This window comes from Amphiprion ocellaris, chromosome 13, assembly GCF_022539595.1.
Source record: "Amphiprion ocellaris isolate individual 3 ecotype Okinawa chromosome 13, ASM2253959v1, whole genome shotgun sequence".
Classification (NCBI taxonomy): Eukaryota; Metazoa; Chordata; class Actinopteri; family Pomacentridae; genus Amphiprion; species Amphiprion ocellaris.
In genome coordinates, this window is record NC_072778.1 from 16481738 (window position 1) to 16495366 (window position 13629).

A 13629-nucleotide genomic window follows, 5' to 3' on the forward strand; every position below is an offset into this window, starting at 1 on the left:
GCTAGATATGTTAAAAATGTTTCTTAAATTTAGCAACAAATTAGATTAAGACTAGACAATGTCTCTCTTATGCACTGTTTTGGGAAATCTGCATTTGTGTGATCTATGCTTATGTTCGGCCTGCCACAATGATTACATTATCAATTCATCTAAACAGAGTCAGAGTCCAGATAATTTTATTTATTGTCTTAGACTTGTGGTTCTATATTTTGATGCTCTTTATTTGAGACATTTCTTATATTTCTTCTTTATATCCAGTCTATGGTAGCAGCATTGACTGTACAGTACGTTACGTTTACATGGTGCATTCTGAAGCACTCGGACATCGGAGTTTCACTCGTTATTCGTCTTTCCTGGATTTTCGCTCTTTAAAAATGATGGTAGTGTTTGCGGTCACTGTAAAATTTGCACTTCCTGTTTAACACCGCAGGAGGCAGCAACGGTCACTAACGTCTGTGCGCAGGCGCAGTGTCAGTTCACACAACTGCAATAAGCAAACATGGCGGCGGCCGTCGACAGTGTTGTGAAAGTGTGAGTTTATCTTTATTTATCGTAAGACTAAAGCGACCAGCGACGCAGAGAAGCCCGTTTAATTAGTTGTTTATCGTGTTACTGCAGGGTGAAGAAAACTGTACACAGCGCGCCCTCAGTCTTGAATACAATAATTGTCCCAAGAGAATAACGTTATCCTCTGTGCTAAGGTTAGCCTGTTAGCTGTGGGCACATATAAATGAGCCAAATCCGTTGTGGAGCTGCGTTTTAGCTACTATTAATGCCCAACTCCGCTGCTCTGGGCTTTGTTTAATGTAGTGTGACCAACAGTACCATCAGCCTGGTAGTAGTCAGCCGCTTGCAGATGACGGAGAGAGTTAATTCTTCAGTAACCTGACAGGTTGGCGGGCGCTTTGTTGTGACGAGAGAGTTGCTAACAATCAACCTTTTGTTCCGACTCTCCTGCATCGTTACTGTTAATGCTGGCGTTTGTAATCAAACTAGGCTTGGTCCTATGTGTCCTGTAAATAAATAAATACGGTCAACTTAAAGCCAGAGCAACAGTCGGTGAGCAGTGTGATACAACAATGCGACAAAGAGAAGCTGAGAATTAATACTGTATCTGTGAGGAAGACAGTTACTCGTATTACAGAGTGATCGCTCATTTTAAACACGTCGAAAATGGCTGCGGTGTTACAAATGTGATCATACTGAGTAGTAACGTAGCGCCAAGAGAGACATATTTCAGTTACAGAGTCAAAATGCTGCAATATGCAAGAAAAGTAGCAAAAGGTTGTCTAGTGGAGCCATTTGCAGAGATTTCAGAGCTCCTTTGTGCCGCAGCTCGTCGAAATTCAATTTGTGTGATCACATTTTCAAGGTGCTCTTGATCTCTGCCGCACTGTATCAATCTCAAAATCATTGAAGATAATGTATTTTTACACGAAAATTACCATTAATGTAAATGTATCATTCTTCTCTTCTTGACATTGTGCCACATAATGAACCTCTCTAAAAAAATCACATGACTGTCATAACGCAGATGATATTAGCTTGTTGCATATTTGCATGTTGGCAGATAAGTAACACAGGGGGACAAGGAGAGGAGAAATCGTATCCAAAAGTTTCAAAAGGACTCCCACATACAGTATGCAGGAATCCTTTTGAAACTTAACAAGTTACAGAAAATTGCAATGATAACAGATGTGTTTTAGGTAAAATATTTTTAGGTGGAATAGTATCACCAGTGCATAGTTTGTTGACCAGAGAACATCATAAGTGTATTTTTAAACTCTATAGTGTGTCTGGTATGTGCTAAGTTAAGCAGATACCAGGGTCATGCTATGTGATACAACTAATTAAAAAGCAACTGAGAGCTTCAGAAAAGTTAGTCAGCACCTTGTAATTTAACGAATTATTATTATTAACTTAGCCAAGAACTAACGCTATATATATATATAAAATATATGTTGTTTTAATGTATTCAATGTATCCACATCAAAAAGGCAACAGTGAAATCTATTCAAGACATTGCAGAAATAAATCTTTATGTAAGAACACAATTGTGGTTAGTACTTGTTTGTTATGTGTAGCTAGACATTATTTATTTTGCAATTGCTTATTATTTCAATTTTGCTTCACTTGGAATATTTATCCCCATCTGTTATTTGACCTGTCAGTGTCCAACTTCTGCATTTCAGGCTTGGAGAGCAGTATTACAGAGATGCCATGGAGCAGTGTCACAGTTACAATGCTCGTCTGTGTGCTGAGCGCAGCATCCTCATGCCTTTCCTGGACTCTCAGACTGGTGTGGCCCAGTCTAACTGTTACATCTGGATGGAGAAGAGACACCGGAGTGCAGGTATATACGTAGTGCTGAATGATTATCCACTGTGATGAATAATTGTCTTTCATAAATATTTGTATCTTCATGATGTAATCCAATCATGCTATCATTTTGTAAATGCTCAACCAGCTGTAATTAAGAAGAAATTTAACTGTAGAACTTCTTGTTTACTATTATGTGATTTCAGGATGATTGATTATTAATAGTATAATTATTCCCATAGCATGCCATCTATACAGAAAAAGACCCTTCAAAAGACAATGTATTTTCATAGTTTGCTAGACCACACCAGAACTTACTTCACCTGTTGGTTTTACCATTTGTACTGCACTGTGCCACATCAGGTGTAGCTCCAGGTCAGCTGTACACCTACCCTGCTCGTCGCTGGAGAAAGAAACGGCGTTCTCACCCCCCTGAGGACCCCCGCTTGGCATTTCCTCCTCTCAAAGCAGGTACCACTTCTGGTGAAACAGCTTTTACCATCACAGCAATATTTGATAGGCTGGATTTATTCATGCTGGTAGAACTTCACTGTTAAAGTTTAGAACACTTTTGGTACACATAAGGCCATATGTATTATTTGTTAGTTGGAGACCTGTTATTTTTAATGATTACTCTACAGGCTTGCTTGTCTGGCTGTTAATATGATATATCTATGCATGCATTACTGTTGCGCTTTATATGTGCAGCAGATTTGGAGCTGGGTCTGAAGCGTGATGCCTTGGGAGCTGTGGATGGCAGCAGTTTGGAGGCGCTGCTGAAAGGGGAGCCCCTTGATAGGAGGAGTGGCGTGTCGGATCTCCGCGGCCCTGAGGATGATTCGGCCACTGTAGAACCTCCTGCTACATCAACAGCCACTCACACATCCTCCGGGCGCATCCGTAAGGTGAGACTCAAAGCTGGCTGAACGCTAATGTGTGTCAGTGAGTTTAGCAGATCTTAAACTGCACAAATGAACTCAGTAAACTGTGATGTTAAAAGGGCAACTCCCAACAAACTCTGGCATCTGACGTTTTAGAAATAATCTCTCTAAATGATTTAATTTAAGGATCAGCTCCATCTTGTGTGATAATGTTGATAGTTTTGATCATGTTTTTCAGAAATACACTCTATTTTGCTTTGTGCTTGCTAAGCTGTTTCTCATTCCACACAGTGTTCAGGCTAAACCTCTTTGATTTCTCCATTGTGAAATCTGGCATGATTGAGGGCTGATAATTTCCCCAAATCTTTTATAATCTGTTTAGAATCTTTAGCCACAAGTGAAATGGTGTAACATTTTTTGTATTATAGCCATTTAGTCTTAATCATTAATCTACTTTAAATATGACACAACAGTTGAGTCATTATCATCTCCCACAGGTATGTCGCAGTGTCGAAATTGTTGATGCAGGTTTGACTAACAACACGCAATTAACGATAATAAATACCATATTTTCCTGACGATTTCACAAGCCTTTCAAACGGTGAAAATTTTCCCGTCGTAATTCCAAATACAGATAATTGTACTACACATATTCTTGTTCAGGCATGTTCTCGTACCAGACTTAAGAAATTTATCCTCAGTGGACGCACAGTGGCTTGGTGTAGCTCAGCAGTGTAAGCAGACAATTAGCAGAATAATTTTATTTGGCATTTCCAATACAGAACACGAACCTGAGGAGCTTCTTTATAGCTATTGTTAAGTTTCAACTCATGTCACTAGTTGGGTTTTTACATACACTTAAACCCAGTGCACTACAAACATGGGAGTCCAGTGAAATACCCAAAACAAAATACACAAATTGCAATATGTAAGGAAAACAATTCAATCTTGAACAATGTGAAGGCAAGTTCTTACAAGATGCAATATGCTGATTGTATAATAAAGTAGAGTTAATACATTTCATATAGTGAACTAATCCAGACTCTCTACTTACTGCAGAGAGTACTGGACCATGATGATTATTTGGACGATTTGGATGATGAAGACTTTGAGGATGAAACCCCCAAGAGACGAGGCAAGAGCAAGTCCAAGGTGAGTTTCTTTTGGCCTAATCTACAGTAAGTTCCCAACAGAAGATCAATGCGGGGATTGAAATACCAGAGTGTTGTCAACGTACATATGTGGTGCTTTTGTTTAGATTCAGTGCTCGAGCTTCAGTTCCTTCCATAAAAAAAATGTAGTCAGTTTCTTCATGTGTTGTGGTCTGGAAATGTTTTATTTCATGTTTTCTAGCAGAAAACATGTCAAACAATGATAGCTTGAAGTTGACAGTTAACAATATTTTTTCTTAACCTTGAAACTTTATTTAAACACAACATGGGGGTTTTCCAGTGCAGTGCTACTGGCTACATCAGTGTGTTGTGCTAATAGTCTCAGGTAGAAATGTGCTGTTTAATTCTGTAATTTGTCAACCTTACAGGTTCCCTCTGGAATTCTACAGTATTGCAAAGCCGATACCGCTTAGGTATATAAACAATGTAACTTCTTGTTTCAGTAGTGCTGTCTGTCTCAATGGGTTCTTTAGGGCCGCAGTGACAAGAATGGCAAGAAGAAAACAGAGGCTGCAGCTGCAGCACTGGAGGAGAGGGATAAACCTTACGCCTGCGACAGTGAGTAGAAGCTTCCTTTGCAATGTCTGTGAGTGTCAAGCATGTCACCAAGAGGCTTTTGCGTTTTCCCCCTAAAAGACAAAGACAAGCCTTCTGCCATGCATGGCGTGATCTGAAAGACCCCACCTGGAACTAGTAGAAATAGGAAAAGTTGCTCTACTGGATGCGTTTTTTTTTTGTTTTTGTTTTTTTTAGCATTTTTTTTCTTGAGATACTGCCCCGTGTGTGCTCTGTAACTACCTGTTGGCTCTAGCTCACTGTGCAAATGCTCACCTCCGCTGTATGAGTTTGCTACTAGCGTGTCTGCCAAAAATGAATTATGTGAAAATAAGCTTCAAAAACTAATGGAAAAGCCGGTTTTGGGGTGGTGAACGGTGCACTTCGACCTTGGTTCCACTTGGGCCTTTTTGGACGGTAGTTAGAATGAGCCACCATCACTATAACACTTTTGTATGACCGTGTGTGTGTGTGTCAGTCTGTGGGAAGCGCTACAAGAACCGTCCAGGCCTGAGCTACCACTATACACACTCTCACCTGGCCGAGGAGGAGGGCGAGGACCGCGAGGAGATCGAGGCACCACCCACTCCTCGCCAGCCTGAGGAGCAGAAGAGTGAGTCACGCTCTAGTGCTGAGAGAGAGAGACGGAGAAAGGGGAGGGAGGTTTGGTTGCATGCTGTGTAGCATGTGTGTGTTTGTTCAAGGGAAGTCTCTCTCTCATTCTTTTTTTTTTTGTTCCGCTCTTTTCATTTTTTGATTTTCATGATTTCGAATCCCAGATTCGGGATTAGGCTCAGTGTTCCTGACTGAAACTTGCTTGCACAGTTGGGACTCTTGGCATTTTTTTTCCAGCATATCATCCATCTTTTTTTTTTTCTTTTTTTTTTTTTTTAACCTCCCCGAACATACCCATCGCATTGCTGTTTTTTTGGTTTTTTCTTTGTGCACGTGACACGGTGTTAGCAAATGCATACAAGTGTGTTTTGTCAGCTGTCACTCATTCATTAGTTTGGATCACATTCAATACATCATCAGTCAAGTACAGAGATTAAAGATTGTCATTGGCAGACATGAAATGGGCAGGTTTGTACTTAAATATTTGCATCAAAATTGTATTAAATTACAGTCAGAGACTCTTTAGCTTTGCTAGTCTGGAGAAAGAAAGATATATTTGACTGGTTTTCCTTGATGGCCTAATGTGCAATGAATACTGTCTTCACTCATTCTCCTGCTCAGCAACTAAGAAGGGTCCCAACGGACTGGCACTGCCCAACGATTACTGTGACTTCTGCCTGGGAGACTCCACCTTAAACCAGAAGACTGGCCAGTCAGAAGAGCTGGTATCCTGCTCCGACTGTGGACGCTCAGGTATGAACTTGTCACGTTCTCACTCAGCTGGAGCCTTGACCTTTCTGTTATCACCTGGCATAAATGCAGTTTGTCAGAGATCAGGGGGCAGATATTGTTTTTAAATACCGGGTCCTTGATTTCCGACAGAGGTAGATGAAAACAGGTTTCTCAGTTCTTTCCAGGTGAAATGATAACGGTCACCAGCAGAATTACATTAGTATCAGCTGTAGCTACCTAATTCGGCTCCATGAGTTGGTTGAGCAGCCTCCTCTGTTTTACTCTCTAGCTGATTTATTTTAAAAGTAGAATCCTCTAAAATGGCCTTAAATGTAACACATGATATGCTATAAAAGACTGAGGCTAAAATTGAAGGTGTTATTCTCTCAAGTGGTTGATCCACATAGAAGACATGGAAATAAAGAGACTTCATTCAATATGTTTTCATTTTAAATATCTACCTGGAGTAATATTGGGTTGCTGAAAACTTCCCTAATTTACAAAAAGCAGTGCAGAGCAACAAATGATGACTTAAACTCTTCTGGTATCCTGAACTGGATGTTTGAAACTCAATCTGTAGCCCCACAAATAACTGGTCGTGAGCTAACGATATGCTCTTTGGTCTGAGGGCTTATTTTAGATTGTTGGTTGAACATGGGAGTATGTTATAACCTACATTAGAGCAGATAAACACACCATCCTAATTAGTTTTAAATTGATTTTTATATTTTTTTCTGTGTGATTTGAGCAGCACTGTGGTCAGTGTTTTTTTTTTTGTTTTTTTTTGTTTAGTGTTTAAATGTGCAGTATAAATAAATTGACTTGACTCAAAGCATTCCTTACACTTCTGGAGTTGTGGTTTCAGTTTTAGAAAGAGATCTTGAGCACCACACTGATTGCCTCATCATGTGGAGAGATCTAAAGTTTCACAAATCTGCTCTGTCTTCTTAAAGTTGCGTAGCTATGTTTGGGCAGTCACAACAGTTACTGGGTCGGACAACAGCCTCCATGGTTATGTTTATCCAAACATTTCTCCCTCTCCTTCCTGTAGGCCACCCAACGTGCCTGCAGTTCACTCCAGTGATGATGGCCGCAGTGAAGACCTACCGCTGGCAGTGCATCGAGTGCAAGTGCTGCAACGTTTGTGGCACCTCAGAGAATGATGTGAGCCTCTTTGTGATATTTCCAGCAAATGTGTGTTCAGTCTTTCCCAATAAGTTGCACTGTAGTGGTGACAATTTGCTGCTAAAGAAAATGCAAAGTAAAGAAAAGACATACTGAAGCTAATTTTTCCTGATTGATACAAAGTAGTGTTTTAAGAAATAGTTTAATGTGACTGAACCAGTGGAGTTTAGGCAGCACCTTTCAGTACATCACATTATTGTGGTCTTTGCAGCAGTTATTTGGTTAGAAATGGAAATTAAATAGGAATTCAAACCAGCCATCAGCCAAATGCTGTTGATTTCAGACAAAATACTAATGATTTACTTTTGAATGGCTGATACATTTGAGCATCCATCTGCCAGTGATTGGTATGTGTTCAGACTCAGTAAATTTCCACCCTGGTGTTAAATAATATCAATACGCAAAGAACACATGGAAGTAACACAGAGCAGTGTGAGAACCAGCAGCATTGTTCAGACTCAGTGTAATTGATCTGCTTAGTCTCAGCTTCTCAGACCTCGGCTCAGTGTCCTCCTGCTTGTTGTGATGTTTCAGTGTGATAAATGTCTATTATATTTTCCCTGATTGTCTTTGCATCAGATCATGAAACCAGTGTACTGTATTGGCTTGAACAAACCCGTTTTCCCTCAAGACATGAGATTTGAAAAGCGTGGATGCAGCCTTCTATTCAGTGACAACGAAAAATGTTGTGTTGACAATATGAGACATTTATCCCTGTTGTCTAAAGTGTTGAAAATGAGTTGTTTAGAGCCTTAATGTTTCTGGACTAGTAAGTGTTTAGAGTGTTTTTAAATACTGTAAGTGTTTAATAAGCCCAGTTTCAGGAATTTCTGAAGTTTGCAGCCTCAGAGGAGAGAAATTCAAAACACATTTGTAGTGTCCTCCAGCGTCTTTACTGCAGGTCATAATAACTATTATTATCCTGTCAAATAGCAAGTAATTACAGCAGTCAAATGACGAGTTGCTGTCTGAGAAAACAGTCTGTCAAGGGAGAGTGTAAGTATGTGAAAAACCACACGTCGGTTCATATACTGCTGTGCTTCATGTTTCACTTGAACAGGAGAAAAGGCTCTCTTTGGGTTTTTTCAGGGAAATCCCCAGAAGGATTTCATGCTCTCAAAGAGGCATTTTCTCCAAAACAAAAGGTAGAATGGGGGATACCTTTTATAATCAATGTTGTCTTATATTTGGGCTGATACAGAAAAGGTCACAACTGTTGTAAAAGTTACCTTCTAGAGGAAGAGTCTCGTTTTAAAATCAAAATCAAGGAAATTATGGTCATATAATCATTAAAACTGAAGAATGATTAAACAAAAATACAACACTAAACATGAGCCAGAGACAAAGCAGATGCACTACATATTTCAGTATCTACCTCTTGTAATGGAAAAAATGCTGTGTTCTCAGTATAAACTCTGTTCCAGTTAACCTTAGTATAACCTCTCAGCATCACCTTTACTCCAGTTAACTTTTGAACTCATAAGTCTTACTTTTAGGTGTAGCTGAAGGTGAAGATCATCATGGCCCCAGATGTAGCGGTTCCACATCGACCACCTCTTGCTGACAGATCCAATCTGATTGAAGCTTTTGTTTCTCACCTTGAGCTTTGTTAAACAGAAAACTCCACAACACCCTCGAGTGGCATTAAAAGGTTGCACTCTCCTCTCCCTCTGGATATTAGCCTACATTAGCCTGAACTAATAAATTGAGGTGCCTTAGTGTGTACACTTTCAGATACAATTGTAACACATTGTGGTGATTGAATACAAGCATATACAAGGTAGTCCTCTTTTAAATGACACGCAGCTTTGAGTTTTTGTGAGAAATGGTCTCACTGCTCCCACATTTTCCTGACTGTTCAGTGTCTTCGTCTCTTCTTTTGACTGAACATGTTGTGTCTTCTCAGGACCAGCTGCTGTTCTGTGACGACTGTGACCGAGGATACCACATGTACTGTCTAACTCCACCTATGACTGAACCACCGGAGGGTAAGCCAGCGCCTTAATGCACAAGTTCACACACTGGAAGGACGCGTGCATGTTGCTAAACACAGCTGATAATCCAGTAATGTTTGGAAAAGGTCACTTTAATGGCAGCCACTAACACAGATGGTCTGATCTGCTGCCCTGTTCTCTAATTAGTAGTTTAGAGACCTCTCAGCAATTTTCACAGGGCTTTGCTGACCTTTACCACATAAACGCATTCTTAAGAGGCCCTCTGTGCATTGGCGGCTTTTCAAAATGCACGTTCTTGACATTATTGTAAGCTAACAGCAGCCAGTCTCTCATATTTAGGAGAAAGAAAGCTTTTGGAATACAAAGATTAGTATGATTTGTTAGCTGCACACTTAAAAATACTAACAGAAAAGTAATTTTGTCTTTGTATGGTGACCAAAACAGAGTAAAGAGAGTCATTTTACAAAGACAGAAAATTTCAAGGCAAGTTTCAAACATTTATGGATAAACATTTGTACATGGAAATATTTAACATTTATTTAAAGTTTGGCAAATTAAATAATTGCATTTTTACATTGTCTTATTAAATTGGTGTTTCTCTGTGCACAAAAGTATATATAATCTTCTTTAGTCAAATCACCATATAGCTGCTGACAATTATTTTTGTTACTGGTTCATCTTTGTGAAGATGAGAATGATATGCGGTAAATTGATCAGTTAGAAAAATGTTATTTATGTGTATCAACAAATAAAGAAATAAATAGTTTTGAAGTTTAATGTTTTACTCAGTGTAAGCATCCTATAGCACCTTACAACCCCAAACCCAAAGGCAGATTTGAAATGCATGCTGTCTTTGAAAAATCCCCCAAGTTGCACCACTTCTAGAAACTGTAAAAACAGAAAGAATCATCAGATTTTTAATTTTCCATTGGTTGTTAAACTACTCATTTGTGACAAGTTGTTAAGTCAGGACACTTAACAAATCTACACTTAAAACTGTCAAATTTAAAATCATTTCATTCTACATGTCTTATTTAAAAATGATCCAAAACAGCCAGATTCAGTGAAAAACTAAAAATTCTGTGCCACTTGATGCAACCGTGAAGCTATTAGTGCCTCAGCTGTGAGCAACAGTCACATGACAAAAATTCAGGGACTTTCCGGCTGACTTGGGCTGAACTGCAGGCTGTGTTAGGATAGGAAACACGTATGAAAGCTAATTAATATAGTAGTGGGCAGGAAAATATCTGTACTATGTAGAGCCACCATTATTGGCAATAGAATGTTGTCAAACAAAATCAATTTTTTAAGTTTACTTCTAGCCAATGTTGTATTGTTTCCATAGAGGTGCCGGACTTATTATTGCAGTGAAAATGAACCCATAATAAGTAAAAATGTCAAGCAAAGAAACAGACTGAAACTGTTTGGGGTTTAGATAGCTAAAACATCATTGAAGTGCATCAACAGTATATTGTACATCTGGAGTTTGCCAGGAACATGTTCTTAAGATTAAGAGAATGTTTAGATCGTCTAGTTCCCTAACTAAGACTGTGATGTTTACAGACAATAAACAATATATTTCTATGAAGCCTGCAGCTGTCAATCTCTGTCTCACTTTGCTCTTGTGCCTTTTAGGGAGCTGGAGCTGCCACCTGTGCCTGGCTCTGCTGAAGGACAAAGCCTCCATATACCAGCAGAACCAGAGCTCCGCCCCTGAGTGACATCACAACAACAAACCCCACCCCTCAGCACCAGGACCACACCTTCGATCCAAACGTCAGACCTCCTCTCAGTCCGGAGCGCCAGGCTCTGTCCAGATGTAGCTGAGCCAGACCGCAGATCAGCTTTAGAAGTCTTTCATATCTACAGCCCCAACGGGGCTCTCAGAACTAAAACAGACCTCAGATCAGTCAAAACGAGGATCAACCCATCACTACCAACCTGCCTGCAAAGTCCCCGAGGCTCGCTGTCAAACATATTGTGTGTAAATACAGTATCGACACACACGTTCTCCTGGACTGTTACACACACTAGACACAGGGGCAGAGCGCATGCAGTAACCATAGTAACTGCGGTCTCCATGGGAGCTCCCAGGAGAAAACGGATTAGCATCACAGCTAATTATGTGCACCCTTTCACACTCAAAGACGCAGGGTGGACTGACGAGACAACACAGTTTCTCTTCTGCCAAATTATCTATTTTTACTCCCTGAAAGTGACGCAAGGAAACGTCGCCACATATAAGGATTATTATTATTGTTATTATTATTATTATTATTATTATTATTATTATTATTGTTATTGTTCTGGTTACTAGTGGGCTTTTGTAGTGACATTTGTCTGTGTACTCTTGTCTGATCCATTGGGGCATTTATCTTTTGAAAAGGTTTCCCTGAGGGGGAGCCAGTCAGTGCCAAGGTCCAGCTTCATAAGAAACACAGTGACTCTGCTCATCCTAAGCACCATTCATCATCTTTGTCTTAAATCAGGGGCACAAAGATGGTAAAATTAAATCTGTTAGCACTAATGCTTTTGGTGTTGCTACTTCAAAAAAAATAATTTTCATTACTGATTCTGTTACTGAGATCAGTTGCTTCAACCAAACACTACACAAGTGAGCATAAACTGCAGGCTGGGCTCATTAAAAGTCAAACTTTTGGTTTGGTGGCATTTGTTAACGTCATTTCTCCATCAGACGGAGGTGATGCTCTGGTTTTAGTCAGTGTTACTTACTGCTGTTCTTAGTGGAGGAACTGATGGCGGTTCCACATTTTTAGCCCATCCAACACATGAAACGAGTGACCATCAAGATGCATCCTTTTCTCACAGATGTTTTTGTGCTAGCTTTTTAGAAATAGTTTGGCAGTGACATCATCGTTTTGGCGCAGCGTTTTGAACAGCTGCTGTCGCACCGACAACACACAATCATTTACAAACTGTAGCTGCTTTTATCATTTGTCACACTGAGGCGGATTTGCATGCAGATTGCACCTGTATGAATGCACACACACTCACATCACATGTTTTTATTATTGTTTTTGTTTTTTGTTGTTGTATTGTTTGTATTTTTTTTTACATTTTGTATTACCTGGTATTCCATTGGTATTGGGAGTTTTTTCTAGTAGAATTTTGTAAAGTCTACGGTATAGCAAACACTTCAATATATAGCTCCTAATGCATTCTATGTACTGTATTGACTTTTTCTATTTTTGTTATGACTGTGACATGTTTGAATTTATTTGATTATTCTGATATGTCAGACCTTCATTATGAGTATTTGTAAAATGATGTACTTTGTTGTACTATTTTTATTTTTACATTTCTTTGGTATCAAAGCCAATTTAGCCTGACTGAAATAAAAATCACTTTGAATTACGTGTCCATTGTTTTTGCTTCAAATATTTCATTATTTGCATTTTTAAAGGGGTCTAAAGTAGTTAATATGTTTTGATCAGCTTTTTAGAGACACTTCTTTGTGCTGATTGCAAATTATATTAACACAATTTAAAAATGTACTGAGGAGATGCAAATCTTTTTTGCCTCGTGGTAGTCTTAGAAATGTTTAGTTATATTTAAAATGAAAATAAATCAGTCAAATAAAGGCAACAGAATCAGCTCTGTTAAGGTGGCACAGTCTAAAGAACAAAACACAACACAGGTTGTTGTACATACTGTGTGTCTTGCTTTAAATACTGTTACTTCACGATGAGGATTTGGTTTTTGCCCCTTTTAGTTTCTTGTTTTTGCAGCTGCTCCAAAAGACATCAGAACAAAGTCACAATTCCATAGTTCACACTAATCTCATGTATCTCATGTAATCTCATCTCTCTCAAGTATGTTGGTGTTTTTAAATAGAGTTGTGTATTTATATTCAGTGTCAATTCCATATTCACAACATAAATACTTTACTGGTTTTGGGACAGTTAAAAGTATCCGGGAAGCACTAAGCTTAGTCTGAGCTGCATTAGGATTAACACATAGCTTTTTAAATTAGGCTACTTACACCATATATTATGGAGTTTTGCGCATTGTCTGGTGAATAATTTGCTCATTCCTGCACACTATAAATATTTGTATCACTTTGTATTACTGATAATCCCTTGGATTTGCTAGACTTGCTGCTAATTTGTCTTATAACATTGACTGATTACTGATTTGCAGCACTTATTTTTTTTTAAAATCTTTTTCAAAATGTTCTATATGTCAGCGTTTAAT

At 39.0% G+C, this 13629-nt stretch overlaps 1 protein-coding gene across 3 annotated transcripts; it reads left to right on the forward strand.

Annotated features, from left to right (window-relative positions):
* The first annotated feature begins 432 nt into the window (after positions 1 to 432).
* Positions 433 to 12786, forward strand: LOC111581108 (zinc finger protein ubi-d4-like). Of its 3 annotated transcripts, none has more exons than XM_023289126.2 (11): positions 433 to 531; positions 2193 to 2353; positions 2683 to 2790; positions 3028 to 3224; positions 4260 to 4352; positions 4846 to 4930; positions 5406 to 5540; positions 6164 to 6295; positions 7326 to 7438; positions 9366 to 9447; positions 11050 to 12786. In XM_023289126.2, exons 1-11 carry the CDS (start codon positions 500 to 502, stop codon positions 11133 to 11135), a joined length of 1224 nt encoding a protein of 407 aa, XP_023144894.1. In that variant the 5' UTR covers positions 433 to 499; the 3' UTR covers positions 11136 to 12786. The 3 variants fall into 3 exon arrangements, with proteins under 3 accessions (XP_023144894.1, XP_023144895.1, XP_023144896.1); XM_023289127.2 differs by having other exon boundaries at positions 3031 to 3224; XM_023289128.2 differs by lacking the exon at positions 5406 to 5540.
* The last annotated feature ends 843 nt before the right edge of the window (positions 12787 to 13629 follow it).